The sequence below is a fragment of the Mustela erminea genome, chromosome 4 (assembly GCF_009829155.1).
Source record: "Mustela erminea isolate mMusErm1 chromosome 4, mMusErm1.Pri, whole genome shotgun sequence".
NCBI lineage: Eukaryota > Metazoa > Chordata > Mammalia > Carnivora > Mustelidae > Mustela > Mustela erminea.
Window position 1 is genome coordinate 150,148,904 of NC_045617.1, and position 23,306 is coordinate 150,172,209.

Genomic DNA, 23,306 nt, shown 5'->3' on the forward strand with positions numbered 1-23,306 from the left:
TGGGGTTTATTCCAGAAATGCAGAGATTGCTTGTTATTAAGAGAGACATCACCAAAGATTCTCTTCTCCACCAAGCTACTCAGGGTCCCCTACTCTCCTTTCCAAGAGGCCCCTGACTTCTGGACTTCCATTTCATCTCTGCATGGTTCAGTTTTAGCAAAAATCCTTAACTGCGTTGGATTAGTTGGGTTCGACTCCCCCATTCTCCATATCTGATCACCCTGAATATCTACCTGGGCTCCTCGTCCTCTGCCCCCACCCCCAGATGATGTAGGATCACCTTGGCCGGCTTCCAGCAAGACTCCTCTGACGTCCACATAGCCAGAACCCACCCTTCTACCTGGTGCTCCTTCTTAATAATTATCTCCCCACCAACGGACCCTCACCCCACTCTCGGCTATAAGTTCCCACTTTTCAAATACTATATGTGCAATTGGTCCCAGTTATATATTGAAGTTCCTTTCCCCTATTACAGTATTCCTGAATGAAATCTGTTTTTCCTGCTTTAGCTCCTATCCAGCTCTGGCTTATCTTTAACAACATGAATATAGACCATCAACCAACATGTTGATAGAGAAAAGGAGAAAAAACATACATGACCATCTCTACAGATTCTAAAAACCGTTTAACAAAAAACAACATATATTTGCTACTGTAATGGGTTGAATAGTGTCCTCCAAAAATTCACATCCACTTGGCTTCATTTATGTAACCTTATTTAGAGGTCTGTATTTAGAAATATATGACCTTATTTAGAAATAGGGTCTTTGTAACCTTGTTTAGAGAGTGTCCTTATCTGCTTCTCCCTCTCCCACTCTCATGCTTCTGTTCCCTCTCTTGCTCTGTCTCTCTCTGTCAAAAAATAAATAAAATCTTAAAAACAATAAAAATAAAAGCATGGGCTTTGCATTCAGAAAAAAAAGAAAAATTAGAGGGGTACCTGGGGGGTTCCGTTGTTGAGAGTCTGACTCTTAGCTCAGCTCAAGTCCTGATTCAGGGTCATGAGTTCAAGCTTTGTGTTGGGCTCCATGCTGGGTGTGGAGCCTACTTTAAAAAATTGGAAAATGTTAATGATTTATTAGAGGGGAAATCAATATCTGAAAAAAGGTCCATAGGGATATTGAAGCCTATCCTAAAATTAGACCTTTTGAAGCTGAAGAAAATATCCTAGACACCTGTTCTCGGTGTCAGAAAAACCGTGCCTCCATGTGACTTTGAGAATCCAGAAGGACATAATCACAAACAACAGTCTACTAGGACAGTTACTGGCCCCCTCAAAACGGTCATGCACAGCAAATGACTTTGGTGTTCCCAACATGGCCATTTGGTGGCGCCCACAACATTCTCCAGACCCGGCCCGCTCCTAAGGGCAAGGACAAGTTCTTCCAGACTTTTCAGTTCTGAGGAAAAGTTTACCCAGGAAGTTGTTTGGTGGCTGAGTCTTTTCTATCTCAGTTTAACATAATCCCTCCCCACCGAAACAAAACTAAAACTCTGATAAAATTCTTAAGATTCTCCCACTGAAACATACAACTGAGAAACATACAAAAACTGAGAAAGCAGCCAAATTAAATTTATGGTTTTTTAAACCAACATTTTCAACTTTTCAGAAGAGCTTTTTTTATCCTAAAACTCTACCTTTAGACCTAGTGAAAGAGAAACTGAAGCATGTTAAGAGTTTATTTGAGCAAAAAGTGATTCAGATCAGCTAGTGTCAAGCTGCCCCCCACCCCCAAGGCTGGGGGACAGGCTGGACGCAAAACCCGCAGAAGCAAAGAAGGGTAGTTATTGGAGTGTCTAGAATGCCTCATTGGCTGTGACTGGTTTCTGTTTCCCAACCTCAAACATTTACAGGCTTCCTTTATAATCTGCTTATACTGGCATTAGAGCCCCCTAGGTCTACCGGCCTCTGTGTTTAACTGATTTATGAGTCCTAACATAATACGAGCTATGCCCCCAAATCCTCACAAACCCTTGCCATGGAACATCGTTAGAGGACTCTATGAATTTCAGACTGATTTCCTCCTCTGACAGATTCTACCCTGTTACTGAGGGAGTTCAGGACATGCTACTCCGAAAGATGGCACTTAGGCATATTAAATATTTCAAGCTGAAGGAATCTGAGGAAACAGCAAAAGCAGAAAGGTCACTCTGACCTCCCCTACTGCCCTACTGCCCTGAAATAGGTAGTAAAAGGTGACCTGTGAGAGATGCCCTTCCTGTAATGGAAAGGAGCATCCTTGCTTTCAAAGACAAAGGAATGTCAAGAAGATTCTTAACAAACAAACCTTGCTGAGTTCCCCCAATTTACTATAATCGCTTCATACTCGCTAACCAATTTATTTTTTGCAGTTACCTCATACTGCTTAATTTCTCATATTCCTCAATTTATCATTTTTTACAGTTTATTTGTATTTATAATAATTTATTTTATAACTTATTTTATTTTTATAATTTATTTCAATTTATTTCAATTTATTTATTTACAATTTATTGCAATTGACCTCATGCCCCTTAACCTATCACAGCCCCCATGACTGCCCACACTGCATCCAACCAGGCATAAAACACCCAAGTCTGTTTCTCTGGGGCTCCATTTCCTGGGGAAGGCTCTCATGTCATGGTGTCATGTAGAACTTCTATTAAATAAATGTCTATTGTTTTGTCCTGTTAATCTGTCTCTGTCATTTTAATGTTAGACCCAGCCAGGGACCCTGGGAGGGTGGAGGGAATCTTTTTCCTCCCCTACAAAACCTTCTGATTTTGCGAGTATTGTCACCATCTAATGGCAAGTATACAGTCCTGTGTCCAGCAAGTACAAGATCTCGTTCCAAAAGAGACACTACCAGACACACACATACATAAGTCAGGAAACTGGGTATATTAGGAAAGACAGCCGGTGCAGTTAACCTTAGAACTATGTTGGAAAGTTCTGGTTAAACACAAATATCCCCTTAAACTCTGGAGTGTCCACTCGGTGTCGTGCTTACCTGCCCATGCTTCCGGCCTGGGGCCTCCCCGCCATGTCTCCTCCTACAGATATGGAGTCCACACTCGATTTTCCCAGGCCTCCAGAATGCTCCACGGAAACAGCCCCATCATCTCTCCTTCCAGGGCGTGCACAGGCCTCTTTCCGAAGCCATCCTTGTGAGGGCAGCCTGTGCCATTCGCATGCATGCTCCCAAACTGGGCAGCCGGCCCTGGACTTGCTCTTCGCCAAGGGTGTGTTTGAAGCTTGGGAGTGTGTCTTGGGATGTTCACACAGGCTGGTGGGATGCCCTACAAAGTGTGGGATGGAGTCAGGAGTGGTAAGGAAAGGGAACGGGGCTCTCTGTCTTTATTTTCTGATTCCTCTCCCTAATTTATGTTTCAAAATGAGCCAAGCAGGTGCTTCTTCAAGTCGGGTAAGAAGGATCTAATTTATTTAACACAATAAAGAACTTTCATCTCCACCCGGAGCTTACTGCATGCTTTAGAAGTTCCTGTAATTACAGTCAGGAACAGCGGGTCAAAGAACCGCCCCAGACGCCCAACAGCAGACGGGGGTGGGGTGGGGAAGGACGCGGAGAGGGGACGGGGCGCAGTCCCGGGAGTGGGGAGGCGGGAGGGAGGGCTCGGGGCAGAAGGCCAGGCCCGCTGAGGAGAATGTCCCGTACCCGGCTCCCCTGCTTCTGCTTTTCCCTTTTCCCTTTCTGAGCGCCTTGTTCTTCCGTAGCTGCGAGACGGAGCCTCGGGGACGCGCTGCTTAACTGGGTGCGGCGCGTGTTCTCGGGGCTGGGGCTCCGGAGGGAGCAGGTGCCCGCAGACCTGACTCGGGCGAGCAGGTGCCCGCAGACCTGGCTCGGGGCGAGCAGGTGCCCGCAGACCTGGCACGGGGCGAGCAGGTGCCCGCAGACCTGGCTCGGGGCGAGCAGGTGCCCGCAGACCTGGCTCGGGGCGAGCAGGTGCCCGCAGACCTGGCACGGGGCGAGCAGGTGCCCGCAGACCTGGCACGGGGCGAGCAGGTGCCCGCAGACCTGGCTCGGGGCGAGCAGGTGCCCGCAGACCTGGCTCGGGGCGAGCAGGTGCCCGCAGACCTGGCAGCCGGGGGGCTGCCCGGGCCTGGAACAGAGCCGCGTGCCCTCTCCTCGTTTTCCGTGCGCCTTCGAAGAACTGCAAGGGAACGAAAGGAGAGAATAAGCGAGCAGCAGACACAACTTAACAAATGGTGAGGCGACCGGGGTGGCGGGGGACAAAAACTGCAGCAAAAACAGTGATCTCAAAAGTGGAGGTGCCGGGGATTGAACCCGGGGCCTCGTGCATGCTAAGCACGCGCTCTACCACTGAGCTACACCCCCTCGCGCTCGGGAAGGGCTCGGGAGCGCCGCTATGGCTCCGCTCGGCCGATGGCGGCCGCGGCAGACGGCGGGTCTCCGCGCTGGGGTCCGTCCTGGGCCTCCCGTCCCAGACCCCGGCGTGCGGCCGGCCGATGTCCACCACGGTCCCGTCCGGTCCGCAGACCTCACTCCGGTCGCCACCTGCCGGGGACGTGAGGCCCGGGAGGCGGCCTCGGTGCGGGAAAGGGCGGCCGGAGGGCGGAGCAGCCGAAGTGCGGCGGGGCCGGGGCGGCCGCGCGTGGAGCAACCGCGGGGGACGCACCTGCCGCGGCGAGTCGCGGACGGCGGGAACCCGGTGCCCCGGGCGCGGAGAGCCCCAGGCAAGGCGGCCCGCGCAGCGCCCTCTCGCGGCCGGAGCCCGCACCGACTGCCGAGAGCGCGGAAGGGGGCGCCTCCCGCGGAGTCTGGGTCTGCAGAACCCGCCGGCCCGAGCCGCCCGCAGACCCCAGGGGCGGCACCCCCCGCAGGGCGCCGCGGGGCAGCTGCACGAGTCCCCGGGGACAGCAAGGCAGCCGGGACAGGCTCGAAAAGGCTCTTGACCTCCCGCGTAGCTCACTGCTCCGGAGCGCGGAGGAGGAGTCTACACGGCCAGGAGCTGGCCACGACCACGCTCCGTTCCGAGCGGCTCAGACGCACCAGAGGCTGCTCTGCACACCAGCGCACACTCTGCTTATCGAGCACGCACTCTTGCACTCTTGCACGCACGCTGCACACCAGCGCACACTTGATCAAGCACGCACTCTTGCACTCTTGCACGCACGCTGCACACCAGCGCACACGTGATCAAGCACGCACTCTTGCACTCTTGCACGCACGCTGCACACCAGCGCACACGTGATCAAGCACGCACTCTTGCACTCTTGCACGCACGCTGCACACCAGCGCACACGTGATCAAGCACGCACTCTTGCCATCTGCTTGCGAATGCCCTCCCTCCCTTCGCAGTCCCTAGGCCTCCGCCTCGGAAGACCTGCTCCCTTCCCGCCCCTGCGCCGGAAGCCTGTCGCCACTCGAAGCTGTCCTGAGCAGGGAAGCCAGCCTGCGGCCGTGGGGCAGGGGTGCCGGGTGTGCAAGGGGGCTCCGGACGGCCGGGCCTGCACGGCCGGGACAGCGCGCACAAACACCGGCAGGGCGCTCGCTTGCCCTCTGGGTGCTTAGTTGGGAATCTTGGGCAGAGACAGAAAGACAGTGTAGACAAATGCGTATGCTTTACAAGATTCTCAAAAACAAAACAAAAACGAAGCTTCTAAATGGAGACATCTACGCGTGTTTTACTTACAGGATCCAAGGTTCAGGTTCTATCCATGGGAGTGCCAACTGTCTTTCTCCTCCGAGGGTAAAGCTGTCACCGCCGGCGGGCCCTGCAGGGTCTCCTCGAGTTTGCCGGGGCCTCTTCTGCTACTCACACGCAGCCGGGGCTGAAAACGATCTGAAGGGCAGGGTCGGGGGAGACGGGGAGAGCAGAACTGACGGCCGTACGGTGATTGCCCAACCTTTTGTTAATCAAGGCCCGGGGTCTGTCCCGCTGCCGGGAAGGCCACTGAGCGGGTGGGACCTGCGGGTGCTCCCATGCGACCAGGCTCCGGGCGGAAACCAGCAGAGGCTGCAGAGATGGAAGGGTGGGACCTTTGGGACGGGACAGGGAACGTGAGTAAACAGGATTTAGAGCCCGCTTGACTCGGTGGGTGTCCTTGTCTTTCACCAAGCTAGAGGGCGGGGAGCGGTCCAGCTGCTGCTTAATAATTTGTGGTCAGTGGGATGGGACCCAGAAGAGGAGCATAGTTTGGTTTTGGACAAGAATTTGTAGACACGTCTGGGACAGCTTCTGGAAATGTCTGATAGCCATGGCTCTGGAAGTCCGCAGAGACCTTGGATGTAGGGATTTTGATTTTTGTCTGCGTGCGGAACAGAGCGCCCACGAAAATAGCTGCGACTTGTTGCTCTTGCAGGGCTGAATCATACAGACTTTTCTTTTCAAGATTCTGCTTATTTGAGAGGGAGCGAGAGCAAGCATGAGAGGAGGGAGAAGCAGAGTGGGAGGGAGAAGCAGACTCCTCACTGAGTAGAGGCCGAGGACCCTGGATCATGAGCTGAGCCTCGGTCAAGAGTTGGTGGCTTAACCAGCTGAGGCAGCCAGGGGCCCCATCCGAACATTTCTTAACCAGTCCTCCGAGCTCTTTCTCCTCTCCTCTCCTAACGAGCAGGCTAACTTGGGAACCGTGTGTTGAAGACGGTGAGCCACACACTGAAAGGAGTTGGGTCCTCCACCTGCTGACTGAAGGAACACCCCCCCCCCATTGATCAGAACCCCCATTCTCTACTGTGTGTGTACAAGAAATACATTTCCTTTCTGCTTAGGGGGTTGTTTGGTTTCATGCTGTTAGAAGAATCTAACTAATTCACCTTTAATCTGTAAATCATAGCCCTTGATTCTAGGACCATATTTTAAAATATTGGATAATTTTTTGCTGTTGTTGTTGTTCTTTCTTTTTCTTGTCTTCTGTCTTCTCATTCTCTTCCTTCTCTTGTTTAGAATTCCTGTTGGTTGTTAAACTACCTGGAATCATCTCTGAATTTCTTCACTTCCCATTTCTGTGTCTTTCTGTCGTACTGTACAAGAAATTTCCTCAGCTTCAGAGAGCCAACCCCATGTGGAACTTGCTCATGGAAAGCTTCTTGCAAAGGCCCAAGGAGGAACACAGGAGCTCATGATTCCACCCTCCCTGTCCTTCCTCCGCTCCACGGGGGGGGGGGGGGGGGACGGAAGGACAGGGGAATCCTTAGAAATCCCCTCCAGACAGGTAGATATTCTTATTTCTGACTTGATTTATTTTGACTCTTTCTGCATTTGTGAAAGTATTTAGCAAGTGAAAGGTACTGAGGGAATTTGAATCATTCTGGAATTCTTCCAAATAACTTCTCTATTGTTTCCTTCTTCTTACATAAACACTTGTTTAAATCACTTTCCAAACCCAGGTTGGAGCCACTCCTGCCAGGAGGTGCCACATCTGCAGACCTAGGGGAGTTCCACGTCCCTGTGGATGACCTGCTTGGCCAGACCTGCAGAATGTCTAGTCATTCCCCAAACGCCCGGCCAGCTCCGGGCCTTCTCACTCCAAACACGGTTGATGTGGCCCAGCGGATCGGCAATTTTTTTTCTCTTCCTTGTTCTTTGTTCTTTATACTATAAAGCTTCCTGCCTTTAACCCCCATTTTACAGTTCTCTGAAAGGAGAATGTCAGTTTCATGAAGTGTAAAAGGTTGTTTGGATCACCTAAATGGTTTTCTTTTGCCATTCTTTAAACACCGGAAGAGCAAGGATCAGCCGCCATCCTGGATTCTGCAAGAGGACTTGGAGCTCCCGCCTGCAGGCTCCCATGATCTTCCCATCACACTTCCTTCCCCAGCCATGGTTCTTTTTCACTCCCTCTTCCCGGGACGCTGTGGAAGCGTGGAAATGCAGTCCCTACTAGAAAAAGCTTCAGAGATGCCTGGGTGGCTCTGTGGGGGTAAGCATCTAACACTTGGTTTCATCTCAGGTCATGATCTCAGGGCCGTGAGACTGAGCCCCACGAGCCCCAGGTCCAGGGCTCCCCACTCAGGGCAGTTTCTTTGGGATTCTCTCTCCCTCTCCCCTGAGCTCTCTCAAAAAAATAAATCTTAAAAACAAAACAAAACAACCTTCAAGTATTTCCCAAATGTAACAACAGTTTGAAAAATATGATTGGCATTACAATCAGTTGTGAAGCCAAAAAAACCCCCAAAACAAAAAACAAAAACAAAAACAAAAAACACCTGTTCTAAACTATATTAAAAAATAATTTAGGCCGCCTGGGTGGCTCAGTGGGTTGAACCGCTGCCTTCAGCTCAGGTCATGATCTCAGGGTTCTGGAACCGAGTCCCGCATTGGGCTCTCTGCTCAGCGGGGAGCCTGCTTCCTCCTCTCTCTCTGCCTACCTCTCTGTCTACTTGTGATCGCTCTCTGTCAAATAAATAAGTAAAATCTTTAAAAAAATCTTTAAAAAATAATTTAACCATGTTAGAAGAATGAATTATCTATTTTCTCTATAGAAAATAATGCTACAAAACTGTTATTATATGAAAGGTAATAGAAAATAATGCAGCTAAATAATGGAGAAGAAATATAGAGGTATATTAATAAGTTAACTTTTTCTAATGATCGTAGAATTCATGAACTTTTTAAAAATTTATAATTTGTGGGACGCCTGGGTGGGTCAGTGGGTTAAAGCCTCGGCCTTCGGCTCGGGTCATGATCCCAGGGTCCTGGGATCGAGCCCCACGTCGGGCTCTCTGCTCAGCCGGGAGCCTGCTTCCTCCTCTCTCTCTCTCTCTCTGCCTGCCTCTCTGCCTACTTGTGATCTCTGTCTGTCAAATAAATAAATAATCTTTTAAAAAAATAAATAAATAAAAATAAAAAAATAAAAATTTATAATTTGTTTCCATTTGTTTTTGTATTCTAAATAAATATTTACTCTCATAGCTAATTTTGTATTCACAGTTTTGTATTTTTTTCTTAAAGATAGTACCCCAATACTATATAAGTTTTGGGTTCCATAAGACATGGATCTCCCCTGCCACTGGATTTTTAAAATCACCCAGGTTTACCCCAGTCATTGTGATGTTGCAGCAAAACATTATGATTGATATCGACATACAAAGAAGGGCGAGGTCCGGGGCTGGGACAGCCAAGTGCTGAGGTGTTGGGCTTGAACTCTACTGGGGCGCCCCCTGCAAGCTGGAGTCTTGCTCACAACAGCTTTGCTTTCTAGTCCAGCTGCTGCTAAGAGTTATTTGTGGCCAGGATACCTCTAATTGTGTTGTTGGAAAAGACAATATTAGGACCATCAGTAGCATGCGCCTTCCTTGTGCCCAGTACTGCTGTGCAAGATACGGACATGCGGCCAATTTGAATCACAGCGTTCTGACCTGTCTTGACTTTCTTTTCTTGCTAGAGAAGAACATTCTCAAAGTTGAGGCACTCCAGCTTGAAATAACTTCTTATTGGACAATTCTGTAATCAAAAAGAAAGAAAAAGAAAGAAAGAAAGAAAGAAAGAAAGAAAGAAAGAAAGAAAGAAAAGGAAAGAGCTCTGAAATTATTGGTTTTCAGGGAACTTGAGCTGCTCCTAATTATCCCCAACTCATTCCATCAATAGCTCTCCAGTGCCTTATCGGAACAGCTTCAAGTTTTGCATAGAACCGAAAACATATTCAGGATATAGTAACAATTTTCAGAAATCCTCGAGCAGCTGGTTAAACAAAAGCAATGTGGTCACCTAAAATGATGATAGGCTTTGAAATAACCTTATGTACGTTTCCAATACCGTTTAAACTGTTTTGCCGTATATTTTTAAAAATTAAGTTTTCCTCATAGGGGAAGGGAAGGAAAAATAAAAGAAGATGAAAATAGAGAGGGAGTCAAACCACAAGAGACTCTAAACTCTAGGAAACAAAGTTAGGGCTGCTGGGGGGGGTGGGAGGGATGGAGTAACTGGGCGATGGACATTAAGGAGGGCGTCTGTGATGAGCGCTGGGTGTTGTATGCAACTTGTGAACCACTAACCTCACCCCCGAAACCAATAATACACTAAACGTTAACTAAATTGAACTTAAATAAAGAATTTTTAAGATTTTATTTCTTTACTTGACAGACAGAGGGCAGAAGCAGGCAGAGAGGCAGGCAGAGGGACAGAGAGAAGCAGGCTCCCCGCTGAGCAGAGAGCCCGATGCGGGACTTGATCCCAGGACCCTGGGATCATGACCTGAGCGGAAGGCTGCCGCTTAACCCACTGAGCCACCCAGGCGCCCCACTAAAGAATTAAAAAAGTAATAATAATTTTTCCAATTCCCTTAAGCTAACTTGTATAAACTTGACTCCAAAACTTTTCCACAGCGGAATGTAAAGGAAACAGAGACATCTTATTCCTGTGTCTTGTTACAAAATTGATGAATAAAATGTTTGCATGTTAAAATGAACATCATATTGAACCAATATTTTTCCAGGAACCTGAGAATGATTTATCATCAGGAAAAAAAAATCCATTATTAAGATGAATTTATAGCCTGAAGGAGAAAAAAACGAAATGATCTCAGTAGGAGTCAAAAGGAATTTGGAAAAATTCGAACTCCAAATTGGTGCAGCTACTATGGAAAACAGTATGGGCAATCCTCAAAAAACTAAAAACAGAGCTACCACATGATCCAAATATTCCACTTCTGGGTATTTATCCAAAGAAAACAAAACCACGAATCTGTAAAGCTATCTGCACCCCTGTGTTTATGGCAGCATGACTTCCGATAGCCAGGATATGAGAAGAAAGCCGATGTGCCTCTTGACAGATGAACGGATAAAGAAAATGTGGTCCAGCCAAAAAGAGAAGGAAATCCTGCCATTTGTGAGAACAGGGATGGACCCTGAGGCCTTTATGCGAAGTGGAATAAATCAGACAGTGAAACACAAACACCATTATGCTCTCATTTATACGTAGAACCTAAAACAAAACAAAACAACCCCAAACTCTCTTCCATACAAAGAACAGATCAGTGGTTGCCAGAGTGGGGGCAAAATGGGTGAAGGGAATAAAAAGGTACAAACTTCCTGTTATCAGGCAAATGAGTCCCAGGGATGTCATGTACAGCATGGGGTCTAAAAGGGAAAAGAATTCAAAAATCAGAAACTTTCCCAGGCAGACTGGGGAAGCTTGTTTCTATGCTGCCACCATATCCTAAAACTAAAAGGCCAGTGTTTTCTTAAGAGAATCAGATCGTCCATATGAATCCAAAGCCAGCACCGTATTTAAGGAATAGTGTGGTCCGTCTAGTACCACGTACAAGAACAATGAAGGGAAGAAAGAAAAAGTACAAAATTCGGTTAGGGGACATGTAATGATGTCAAGATAGAAACCCAAGAGAATCCACTACAGAGTTTAGACTCCGGAAGTTCAACGTGGTAGGACAAGCACTGGGTGATACACTCAACTAATGAATTACTGAGCACTATATCAAAAACTGATGATGTACTAAACCTTGGCTAATTGAGTGTAAATTAAAAAATATTTTTTTTTAAGTTCAATGCTATCTCCTCTGGACTGTGGCCACCTGCTTCTAAAGAGTGCTACTTAATTGTCACGCAAAACTTACTCCCAGCTTGGATCTGCAACCCACCTTCACATTTCTAAATTTGTTTGCTAGGGGGCATTAAGATTCTTTCCGTCTGTATTTTCACTCTTTGACCAAAAGATTATTAATAAAATCACGAACTCTAGCATGTTCTTTGTCTTAGAAGTATGAGTCAGATGGTTTTGTTTCTGCCTTTTGGGCCATCACAGAACTGGCAGGTCTAGAGTTTGCTGAGCTGTATGTCAGTCCCTCTCCCTGCCCCCTAGCCTCTCTATGCCCCCCATCACCCCTTCAGAGAAAAGCCCCCAGATTTGGAACCACAGGTTTCTGTTTCAGTGGAAAACAGAATTCCCCTGCATCCCTAAGGACAGAGGGGCATGTCATGGTCAACAAAAATCCAGAAACTGGGACCGCACATGAGAAGGAAGACAGCTATAGGTGTAAATGTTAGGATGTCAGAACGTTTTCCCCTCCCCCACTTTACATCTCCTTGTTCCCTCTCTGAAGGAAATCTCTAAGATTTCAGCCCTAAAGTTACTTTTAAGACAGTGCAAATATGGGGCGCCTGGGTGGCTCAGTGGGTTAAGCCTCTGCCTTCAGCTGGGGTCATGGTCTCAGGGTCATGGTCCCGGGGTCCTGGGATTGAGCCCCACATCAGGCTTTCTGCTTAGCGGGGAGCCTGCTTCTCCCTCTCTCTCTGCCTGTCTCTCTGCTGACTTGTGATCTCTGTCTGTCAAATAAATAATTAAAATCCTTAAAAAAAAAAAAAAAGACAGTGCAAATATGTTAATTTCTCATTGTGAGTGGAGGAAGGGAAATTTGTTAATCAGGCCAAGGAGGGGAAGGGGAGAGAGACAGAAGTTAGTTCGGGTCCAAGAGATTTCCAGAGACCGTGTGAAGCTTTTTCTCAGTGAGGTTTGTGGCAAGTGGACCCAACCATCACTTGGGTAGCTGAAAACGGAGTGGGGATTCATCTTCTCTGTCCGCCCAGCCCTCCCCAGGACTCGGGCACCTTTCCCTCATCAATGCTAGAAAGATCACCTCATGCAAAGAATCCACATAATGTTCCGGAGGACTGAAATAGTTCGGCCGCCCAGCATTAGAACCGAGATTTGAAGTTCGGCCACTAGAGCTTACATTTCACTGAAATCATTTTCTCCCGGCCCTATTCCAAACGCAACTGACTGAGGAACCCCACTCCTTGAAGAAATAAATGTTTTCGCGGGACCATGCTTGTGAACAGGAATAATAACTCTTTCACCTTTTACCCAACGGATACCCTGCGTACCCTGCGGTTCAGGGCGCTGCCCCCCAAATAGCAGAATTGGGAGGGTCACTCTGACGCTCCTCCCACCTCTGAATTCGGTCATAAAACCATCAGGCGAGAGGCCCCTTCTCTTTACGGAGAGGAAAGGAGCGTCCTTGCCTGCAGAAAACAAAGGGAAATCAGGAAGAACCCTACAAACAGGCCTTGCTAAGCACAGTCCGTCCCCTACACCTACCTCGTGCTTTTTGACCTCTGCGATGTGTCTCCTCACTCTTCATCGAACCCAGCATAGAAATACTCAGACTGAACCGTTTCCCAGGGTCTTCATTTCCTCTGAAGCCTCCCACCTCACCCAAAACTTACACTAACAAAGCTGGATGCTTTCTTCCTGATAATCTCTTCTGGACGCAGCCAGAGATCCAAAGAGGATCACTTTCCTCCCCGACACGACCTTCCTAAGATGAACTGGGTATTTTTGTCCCCGTCCCTGCTGGGCAGCGGCTTCTATAACCCACGCGTCACCACGCCAGGCCCTGCGCTCCTCGGGGACACCCTCCGCGCCGCCGCGCGTCTCTCCCTGACCCCGGGCCTCCACAGCCGGCATCCAAAGACGCTGGCTTTGCCTTAACCCCCAGGGAACACACTGCTGGGGAAAACTGGGAGACGCGGGAGACGTCGGCGGGAGAGACCCTCTCCGTGGGAGAGTCGGAGGGGGAGGGGAGAACTTTGCTTTGACTTGGGTTTGCTTCAAAAACTCATTTCCAAGGGACCCAAACCATCGAGTCCACGGCCAGGCGGGAGCTACTGCTTGACTCCCAGGGTTGGGCGATTCCCAGCCGCGACCGCCCCCCTCCCGCGCTCCAAACCCCTGCTGCTCTGTGCACTAACCCGAGACTAGGCAGGGCTCTCCGCCGCGTCGACGGCAGGGACGCTCCTGGTCCCCAGAGCTCACAGCGCCCTCCAGGCCTCCAGGCCCCGGGACACGTGGCAACGTTAGCCCCGCGTACCTGCGCCACTTCTCCAAGCATCACTCAACGCCTCGGGGGTGCTCCCCTCTGGCAGCCGGCCTCCCCTTCCTGACGCGGAACTGTGCGTCCTCGCGGGCTCCGCGGGGTCTGTGGCTCCGCTGTGCGTCCTCGCGGGCTCCGAGGCTCCGCTGTGCGTCCTGTGGGCTCCGCGGGCTCCGAGGCTCAGTTGTGCGTCCTCGAGGGCTCCGGGCTAGACTGTGCGTCTCTCGGGCTCCGGGATCCACTGTGCGTCCTCGCGGGCGCCGAGGCTCAGTTGTGCGTCCTCGCGGGCTCCGGGTTCCACTGTGCATCCTCGCGGGCTCCAGACTCGACTGTGCGTCCTCGCGAGCTACGCCGGCTCCGCGGGGTCTGTGGCTCCGCGGTGCGTCCTCGCGGGCTCCGGGCTCGACTGTGCGTCCTGGAGGGCTCCGCGGGCTCCGCGGGCTCCGCGGCTCGGCTGTCGGTGGAGCTAACCTCGGACGAGGAGCCCTGGAGGAGCAGCATGCCCGCGCCGGCCGCGGAAGGACGCCTTCCCACCGCGCCACATACTCTTGGTGCCCAGCGGAGAAGAGCCGACCCGCCGGCTGGCCGCGTGGCCTAATGGATAAGGCGTCTGATTCCGGATCAGAAGATTGAGGGTTCGAGTCCCTTCGTGGTCGCTGTTTTCCTCCGCGCGAGTAAGGCGGGCACAACACCTCCAGGCCTCTGGGCAACCTTTTCCTTCGCATTTAACAGGCGCGCTCGGGCTGTTCACTGTGCGACACTTGCTTCACCAACGCACAGGGCACGAGTAGCAGGTGTGTCCTCAAGACTCTTACTTTCTAGTAGACCCGACAGAGGACATCAAGGAAACCAACACAACGACTAAAACGCGTCGCAAGTCCCAGGAAGGAGCTAAGCCATGGGGGAGATCAAGAAGAGGGAGGGGTCTTAGGGCAGCGCACTCCTGGCAGAAGGAAAAACTCGTGGACAACCTGGAGACACCTGCTCTTCCCAAAGCTCATATCACTGAACTTTTCTGAGGCGGGAGGAAGGGGGAAGGGTTCACTTAAAAAAAAAAAAATCAGTGAAAAGAGGGTAAGGATGGATTGAATTTCTAGGAACAAGATCCCTCACTAGGTCCCCGTGGCTGTGCCTTTGCACATGGTTTGAAATCGGTGTTCTCCAGACTTTCATTGGGTACCATAAACACAACACTAACTCCCAAGCAGTGATCTCAGAGAGAAGCCTAAATAGAGAAGCCACCAAAGGCTCTTACCCTACCCTTAACTGTCCTCCCCAGCAACTACTATTAGTTTACTCATCATGGGTTCAGTCTTACCAAGAGTGCAAATGCCATAAATGGATCTGAACAACAGGGAGGTTCCTCAAAAAATGAAAAATAGTACCATTTTTTAAATGACCCAGTAATTCCACTTCTGGGTATATACCCAGAAGAAATGAAAGCAGTGTCTCAAAGATATATTTGCACACCCATGTTCATAGCAACAGTATTCACAACAGTCAAGAGGGGAAAGAAACCCAGATGTCGTTGGAAGGATAAATGAATAAACCAAATGTGGTACACACAGACAATGGAATATTACTTTGTCTTAAAAAGGAAGGAAATCCTGTCACATGCTACACACGGATAAACCCTGAGCTTGCTATGTGAAGTGAAATAAGCCAGTCACAGAAACACAAGTACTGTATGATTCCTCTTACACAAAGTTTCTAAACTAGTCCAATTTGAAACAAAATAGAATGGTGGTTACCATTCTGTGGGGAAATGGAGAATGGGGACTCTTTTAATGGGTATCTGGTGTCAATTTTGCAAGATAAAGAGTTCTGGTGATCTATTCCACAATATGAATATACGAAACACTACTTACCACACTTAAAAATGATTAAGATGGAAAATTTTATGGATTTTTAAATCACAACTACAAACACATATACATTTTTTTAAAAAATCATTTGGTCACAAACATGCAGATTTGTTTCTGAACTCTCAGGGTTTTTTTTTTTTTTTTAAAGATTTTATTTATTTATTTGACAGAGAGAGAAATCACAAGTAGGCGGAGAGTCAGGCAGAGAGAGAGAGAGAAGCAGGCTCCCGCCGAGCAAAGAGCCCGATGCGGGGCTCGATCCCAGGACACTGAGATCATGACCTGAGCCGAAGGCATAGGCTCAACCCACTGAGCCACCCAGGTGCCCCTGAACTCTCAGTTTTTTAATGAAGTTTTTAAATTTTAATTCCAGCACAGTTAACATGCAGTGTTGTAGGAGTTTCCGGCGTACAGTGTAAAGATCCAACAATTCCATGCATTACTCATTGCTCACCGTGATAAGGGTACTCTTAATCCTCATTACCTATTTCCCCATCCCTCCCCTCTGGTACCACTAGTTTGTTCTCTATAGGTAAGAGTCTGTTTCTTGGTTTCTCTTTATCTCCCCTTTGTTCATTTGTTTTGTTTCTTAAATTCCATGTAAGTGAAATCATAATTCTCTTCCTCTGATTGACATATTTTACTTAGAATTATACTCTCTAGAGTCAGTCTTGTTGTTGCAAATGGCAAGATTTCGTTGTTTCTGATGACTGAGTGATATTCCATTGTATATATGTACCATGTCTTCTCCATTCATTCATTCGTCAATGGACATCTGGGCTCTTTCCATAATTTGGTTGTTGTAGATAATGCTGCAACAAACACCGGATGCATATATACCTTTAAATTAGTTTTTGTATTTGGGGGCAAATACCCAGTAGTGCGATTGCTGGGTCGTAGGGTAGCTCTATTATTAACGTCTTGAGGAACCTCCATACTGTTTTCCAGAGTGGCTGCATCAGCTTGCGTGCCCACCAACAGTGCCTGAGGGTTCCTTTCCCTGCACATCCTCGCCAACACTTGTGCTTTCTTGAGCTGTTGATTTAAGCCGTACTAACAGGTATGAGGTGACATCTCATTGCAGTTTTGATTTTCATTTCCCTGATGATGAGTGATGCGCTCTAAGCCATCTACATGTCTTCTCTGGAGAATGTTCAGGTCTTCTGCCCTTTTAAAATTGGATTATTTGTTCTCTGGTGGATTCCTAGTTCTTTTTTTTTTTTAAGATTTTATTTATTTTTTTGACAGAGATCACAAGCAGGCAGAGAGGCAGGCAGAAACAGAGTGAGAGAGGAGGAAGCAGGCTCCGCACTGATCAGAGAGCCCGATCCCCAAGGCCCTGGGATCATGACCTGAGCGGAAGGCAGAGGCTTTAACCCACTGAGCCACCCAGGCTCCCCATGGACTCCCAGTTCTATCCCAATGGTCTGTCCGTCCTTCTGTCAGTCCCACCCAGCTTTGGTTGCAGTAGCTCTCACCAAGCTCTGAAATCAGCAAGTGTGACTCTCCGCCTTTGTTCTTCTCTTTCAAGATTGCTTCAGCAATTCATATTGGAATTTAATATGAACTGGACGAATGGCTTTTTCTTCTCTGCAAAAAAATAAAAAATAAAAAATAAAAAATAAAAAAAATAAAAGGCTGTTGGACTCTTGATGGGGATTGTATTGATCTGCAGACCACTTTGGGTAGAACTAACACCTTAACAATATCTGTCTTCCTATTTAGGAACATGGGATGTCCTTTCTGGGTCCTCTTTAATTTCTTTCAGGCATGTTTGATAGATTCCAGTGAACAAGTCCTTTGCCTCCTTGGCTGAATTCATTCCCAGGTATTTTATGCTATTGTAATTGGGATTGCTTTCTTGATTTTCTTTATGGATTGCTGTTCATTGCTGCTAGATAGAAATGGAACTGATTTATGTGACTGTCTTGTGCAATCACGTGCTACTTTGCTGGGTTCATTGTTAGCATTATACAAAGAACCTGTGGGTTCTTTGGGATCATATACCTCTGTGAATAGAGACAGTATTATTATTTCCTTTCCGACTCAGGTGTCTTGGATTGATTTTTCTTGTCTCCTTCTCTGGTTGGAACATTCAGTACATTGTCAATAGCATAGTGGCGAGAAAGGCATCCTGTCTCATTCCCGATCTTAGGGAGAAAGCTTTTCTATTCCCTCAACATTAAGAACGATGTTCACTGTAGATTTTTTGTAATTGCCCTTTATCATGCTGAGGAAGGCCATGCTGTTTTAAGTGGTGAATCACAGTCTCTTTTTATCTCATGTTCCATGAAAGGGGAATATCCATAATAAAATGGAATGAAATGGAGTTAAAGTCAGAATACTGTGTCATTTCAACAAATTCTATACCAAATTTATTTTAAAAACTGAAGGATCCCAGAGGTCTTGCTGAATTCTCTACTGAAGAGTCCTGGCCTAATGATTCAGAGAGAAACAAGTTTAGGTACTTGTCCTGGGACTGTCCCAGGAGCCTTCTGCTGCTGGAGCACACTTACCTCACGTATGCTCTCTTGTCGGTGGAGGTATCAGGTACGTGGGTCGCCTGACCTCTGCACCTACTTTCTATGCTGAATGTTCTGCCCCTTTTAAAAAATGTATCTTCATTTTTTGTGAAGCGGGAGCTAGCCACAATTCAGCTGAATTTTAACTTGACTTTTTTTTTTTTTAAGATTTTATTTATTTATTTGACAGACAGAGATCAGAAGTAGGCAGAGAGAGAGGAGGAAGCAGGCGCTCCCGGAGCGGACAGCCCGATGTGGGGCTCGATCCCAGGACCCTGGGATCATGACCTGAGCTGAAGGCAGAGGCTTTAACCCACTGAGCCACCCAGGCGCCCTAACTTGACTTTTAAAATCCTAGACATGCTTTACCCTGGGGAATATTGGCTTCATCATGATATGAACTCAATTGTTAGGATGACATTTACCATTCCAAGGAGAGCTTAGTCAAACCCGCATTACCTGCTTGATTTAATTTTTAGTTTTTTAAAAATATGGAATGCTTCATATTTTGGTTGGGACTTTGCATGACATCCTTTCTGCGGGGCCCAAGCTAACCTCTGTTCACTTTAACATCCTTTTTGCAGGGCCCAAGCTAACCACTGTTCACTTTAACTCTGGTGTATGTGTGCCCAAGCCAGCACTGTTCTGTATTATCTGACTCACATGTTAAAAGCCAAAGGAGTCAGGTGCTGACCTTGTATTACCCTCCAAACTGCTTCATTCGTGCACAACCATGTAGCCTTGCCTGCGCCCATCGGATTCACTTACAAGCAAGCTGCTCTGTGTAAGACCCAAGGGAAGCAGAACCGATCTGGGAGTTAAACACTGGGGACAGGGAAGTGATGACCCCCAGAGAGACCTGCTACTGTTTCTGTCACAATCCATGGGTTGTCCTTAAGTGCTGTCCACCTAAATTCTTATTCTGCTAAGAAGTCTGTGCTTCTAAAGGATGCAGAAGAGAGGCACCTGGCTGGTCAGTTGGAAGAGCGTCTTGATCTCGGGGTCGTGGGTTCAAGCCTCACGTTGGGTGTGGAAATTACTAAAAAAAGAAAGAAAGAAAGAAAGAAAGAAACTTTAAAAAAGGGAGTGAGGAAGTGAGATTGAGGGAAGACTGAGAGGCTATTGGCAGGGGACACTGGTTCTTAACTGCAAACACCAAAAACACATGATAATGTATTCACAAACCTGTAGGGAAAGGAGAAAAAGGCGGACTGTGCAATGGATTCTCACAAAATTACATTTACTTCGTTTAAGGATTTTTATTCTTTGGACACGTGCTTTTCAGTTTTGATGTTTAAAATGCTTTTCCTGGGTGGCTCAGTGGGTTAAGCCTCTGTCTTCGGCTTAGGTCATCATCACAGGGTCCTCGGATCAAGCCCTGCATCGGGCTCTCTGCTTGGCAGGAAGCCTGCTTCTGCCTCTCTGCCTACTTGTGATATGCTTCCCCCTCTCTCTCTGCCTGCCTCTCTGCCTACTTGTGATCTCTGTCGAATAAGTAAAATTAAAAAATAAGTAAATAAAATGTTTTCCCTTTGGTTTTGATACTTTAGCAATTAATGATTAATAATAATAATAATAATAATAAAAGTTAATAAAAATAATAAAAGAATTTCTAGTTTCAGACCAGATGACTTTATATTTATCTAAACGTATCAAATCCAAATTTGAAATAACTGGTTGCAAAAGAGTCTCAGAGTATGAAGAACAAAAGGCATTCAAAACAAAGGCCATTTGGGAGAGAAAGGGAGGGCCCAGCCTTCTGCCGTTTTGGAGATTCTCACCATATAAGCTGATTTCACAGACTGCCCAATATTTGGCTTTCCAATAGCCACACACAGTAAATAATATAAAATATTACATGTAACCGCATTTCACTACTTACACAGCCCTGAGTCTGCAAGTAGGCTGAGATTTCCTGTGGGAAGGTAAATTTTATTTGTAGTTTGTACCGAATGAAATTGTAATGAAGCTCGAAGCATCAGATTTCAAATAAGCAGGTTAGAATAAACGTCCAGGGACCAGAGTAAGTGTCTAAGGGGACAACATCCTCCCAGGGTGCTGGCTTGGTGCAGACAAGCAGAGGGCAAGGAGGGCAGGAGCTGAGAGGAATCCCCACTGACCATCAGAGCTGAACAGGGCTGTTCTGACTTCCGTGCAATTCCAGAAGGCACAAGCTGCAAGGGTAGAAAAGGAGACAGAATATGAGATAGCGAGCGAGAAATAAACCTCAGGACCCCAGAGTCAGATCTGTTCATTTGAAGGTGAATGAAAGACACAATTTCTTCCTGCAGGAGATGAACCTAGACAGGAAGTGAGCCAAAGAGACAAGTAAATTTAGACAGTAACATCCACAGGGTGGTTTGGGGGCCACACACAGGAGGTTGTGGAAGAGGCTTGAGGACCAGGGGAGTGTGTGCTTGTGAGACAGACAGAGACTTAAAGCCTCCTTGGCTCTTTACAACATTGAATATAATTCCATAATCTTGAAGCACCAATAGGCTTAGCCTTTGGCCTAAGTAGGTTAGCCCCCCACAGCATCACTCTTTAATTCCCTTATCACACTACATGGCATTCACATAAAGGAAATGCAATACTTTGGATAAAGATGAGAGCACAGTTCAGTCTTACTTGCAGCTTGAACCTAACTGAATTAACAAACCTTTGTCTCATACCCTGGGTTGAAAATACTCCCTACGCTTTACTTCAATGTTTTCCAAAAGGAATATTACTAGCAGGTTGGATGGAAAAATTCTTTCTTTATACTCCACTGCAATATACTCTCCTCTATACAACTGTCTGTACGACATATGAGAATATGTGCTACTTAATAGGCCATGTTTAGAATTTCTGGACCCCACTCACAAAATATAAGTAACACATCCCATTCACTGCAACAACCAAAAAATATCCCCAAATATGTTTCCAAATGTAGATCACAAGGTAGGGACACTCTGGCTGGAGGACCCGGGAATATTCGCACAGATAGTTTCTTTACTGCTCGAATACACCAAGTATTTTGTTGTGATTTGCTCTATAGTTTCCTTTTAATTCAAAGTTGATTCTTTCTTGGAAGGGAGAATCATATTCTTTGGCTGGTTTTTTTTGGTTTTTTGTTTGTTTGTTTTTAAGATTGTATGTATTTATTTGACAGAGAGACAGAGAGGGAACACAAGCAGGGCGAGTGGGAGAGGGAGAAGCAGGCTTCCTGCCTCACAGGGAGCCCGATGCGGGCCTTTGATCCGTCCTGACCTGAGCGGAAGGCAGAGGCTTAACAACTGAGTCGCCCAGACGCCCCTCCTTAGGTTCTTGTGTCTGTGTTTCCACAGTAGCAAGTAAAGAAAGGCCGTTTCCCAAGCCAGTGGAGAGCACACAGACTGCATCTCCTAGACAGGGGAAACCTTGAGAAGCAGAACACCGCTTCATAGTTTTAGACAGAATGGGACGCTTGTACCAACAAGTGCACTGTGCTTAATAAATGTGTTACTTTTTTGTTTGTGTTTAAGAGCGTACCTTAGAAAACGGTCCCCGCGGTCGGGGTTTCGGTCCCCCCAGCCCAGTCCCGCATGTTCTTCTAGACGGAGTCCCACAGTACTCAGGTAAATGAGTCCGGGAAGGCGTCCCACAGTCAAGCCAGCCTTTCTGGGGACTCGAGGACACACCGGAGAGAGGAGGACAGAGCCCCGCGGAGCGGAACGTCAGGCTTCCCTGGGACGCACGTGCAGAGGCACTGGGCGCGGGACGAGCGACGTCCCCACGGCCGCTCCCTCCGGCTTTCCCGCTTCCCGGCGAACTCGCGGCCCCTCCGCTGCGACGCGCCCGCGGCTCGCCGCTCGCCTCGGGCCGGTCGGGTGCCCACCCGGTGAGGCACTTACTCACGCCTCCACGCCTCCCTCCACCCCAGCTCCCGTCCACACGGCCCGTTTCCACGGATTCGGCCTCAGGGTTTCCGAAGCGCCGCGACGCCCAGCAGGGCCCGGGCTGGCCGCCCTGGAAACGCGCGCGAGGCCTGCGGGGCGATTCAGAAAAGCCTGCCCCGGGGCTCCTGCCCCCGCACAACCCCGGGGGCTCCCCGGGGCAGGTCAGGGGGCGCCTTCTCCAGAGCTTAGGTGGGACGGGGCTCGGGTGGCAGCAGGGGCGGCGGGCGACAGCACCCGCGCAGCGCAGGGTCGTGCTGCTTCCGGGGCCACACGTCCCCCACCGCGCTCCACCCCCGCCCGGGGCGACCGTCCCTGCAAGCCGAGCGGGAGCCCGTGGGAGTTCAGGCCGGTCCGCCCGGTGCAGACTGGTTCGGTCCGGCGCGCGCCAGACGGGGCTCCCGCCCTCCACCCCTCCCCACCCCCCTTCACCCCCGCATCCCTGCGCCGCGCGGCTCCAGGGGCGCAGCCTTCTGCTTGGTTCCGGCGGGGACAACCACCGAGCGCGGGGTTCCGTGGTCGGGGTGGGGGCCCCGAGGCGGTCCCCGCTCTCCCGCCCACGTCCTGAGGTCACAACCAATCAGGGTGCGCGCGCAAACCAGCCCTGCTCGGTCATTCCCGGTGACTCCAGGCTCAGACCACGGAGACATTGAGGTCTCCTGTGAACGTCCCCGAGCCCGCACCGCGCGCGAACCCGCGGGAGCTCCGGCGGTCAGCTTGGAGGAGGGGGCGTGCGCCGGGCCGCGGGGAGGCAGCGTTCCGAGACTAGGGGCACGCCGAGGGGCCCAACCAGGCCCACTCCGGCTGCCCCCCCCCCCGCAGGCTCTCAGCGCCCCCGCAAGCTCCCCGACCCCGCCGGCGGCAGCCGGAGGACTGAGCAGGGATCCAAACGGTCTGATAGTCAAAGAACTTTCAACTGGGAGGTGGCCATTTGCCACAGATCTTCACAACTTTACTCAGCAGCAGTGCTTCCCCCCCACGCCTATGATAGCAGAATTCTGCAGTTTGACACCTTTGAAAAGCCATCACTTGATTGTCTAACTCATGTTCCACAACCTCTCTAGACTCACCTGGGCTCTAAAACATGAGCAAACATTAATTGCTAGTTCTCACATAGCTGAAAAGCACAGTAAGGAAGCAGGATCTCTCAGGATTCTTGACAATGACCCTAATCCCATTTAGGAGGGTTCTACCTTCCTCACATTTTAATCCT

The 23,306-nt window shown here is 48.8% G+C and overlaps 1 protein-coding gene, 1 long non-coding RNA gene and 2 other non-coding genes across 4 annotated transcripts; 1 reads left to right on the forward strand and 3 right to left on the reverse strand.

Moving 5' to 3' along the window:
• Positions 1 to 2,517: 2,517 nt before the first annotated feature.
• On the reverse strand, positions 2,518 to 13,810 carry LOC116589461. Its single transcript, XM_032341396.1, has 4 exons — positions 13,790 to 13,810; positions 5,783 to 5,979; positions 3,837 to 4,152; positions 2,518 to 3,279 (listed from the first exon to the last, which is right to left on the reverse strand). Exons 1-4 carry the CDS (start codon positions 13,808 to 13,810, stop codon positions 3,034 to 3,036), a joined length of 780 nt encoding a protein of 259 aa, XP_032197287.1. The 3' UTR covers positions 2,518 to 3,033.
• On the reverse strand, positions 4,266 to 4,337 carry TRNAA-AGC. The gene has a single exon. It is a non-coding gene; the product is annotated as a tRNA-Ala (tRNA).
• A 565-nt stretch (positions 13,811 to 14,375) lies between the features above and the next one.
• Positions 14,376 to 14,448, forward strand: TRNAR-CCG. The gene has a single exon. It is a non-coding gene; the product is annotated as a tRNA-Arg (tRNA).
• LOC116587688 lies at positions 14,378 to 23,306 on the reverse strand. Its single transcript, XR_004284570.1, has 3 exons — positions 23,296 to 23,306; positions 18,170 to 18,173; positions 14,378 to 14,448 (listed from the first exon to the last, which is right to left on the reverse strand). It is a non-coding gene; the product is annotated as an uncharacterized LOC116587688 (long non-coding RNA).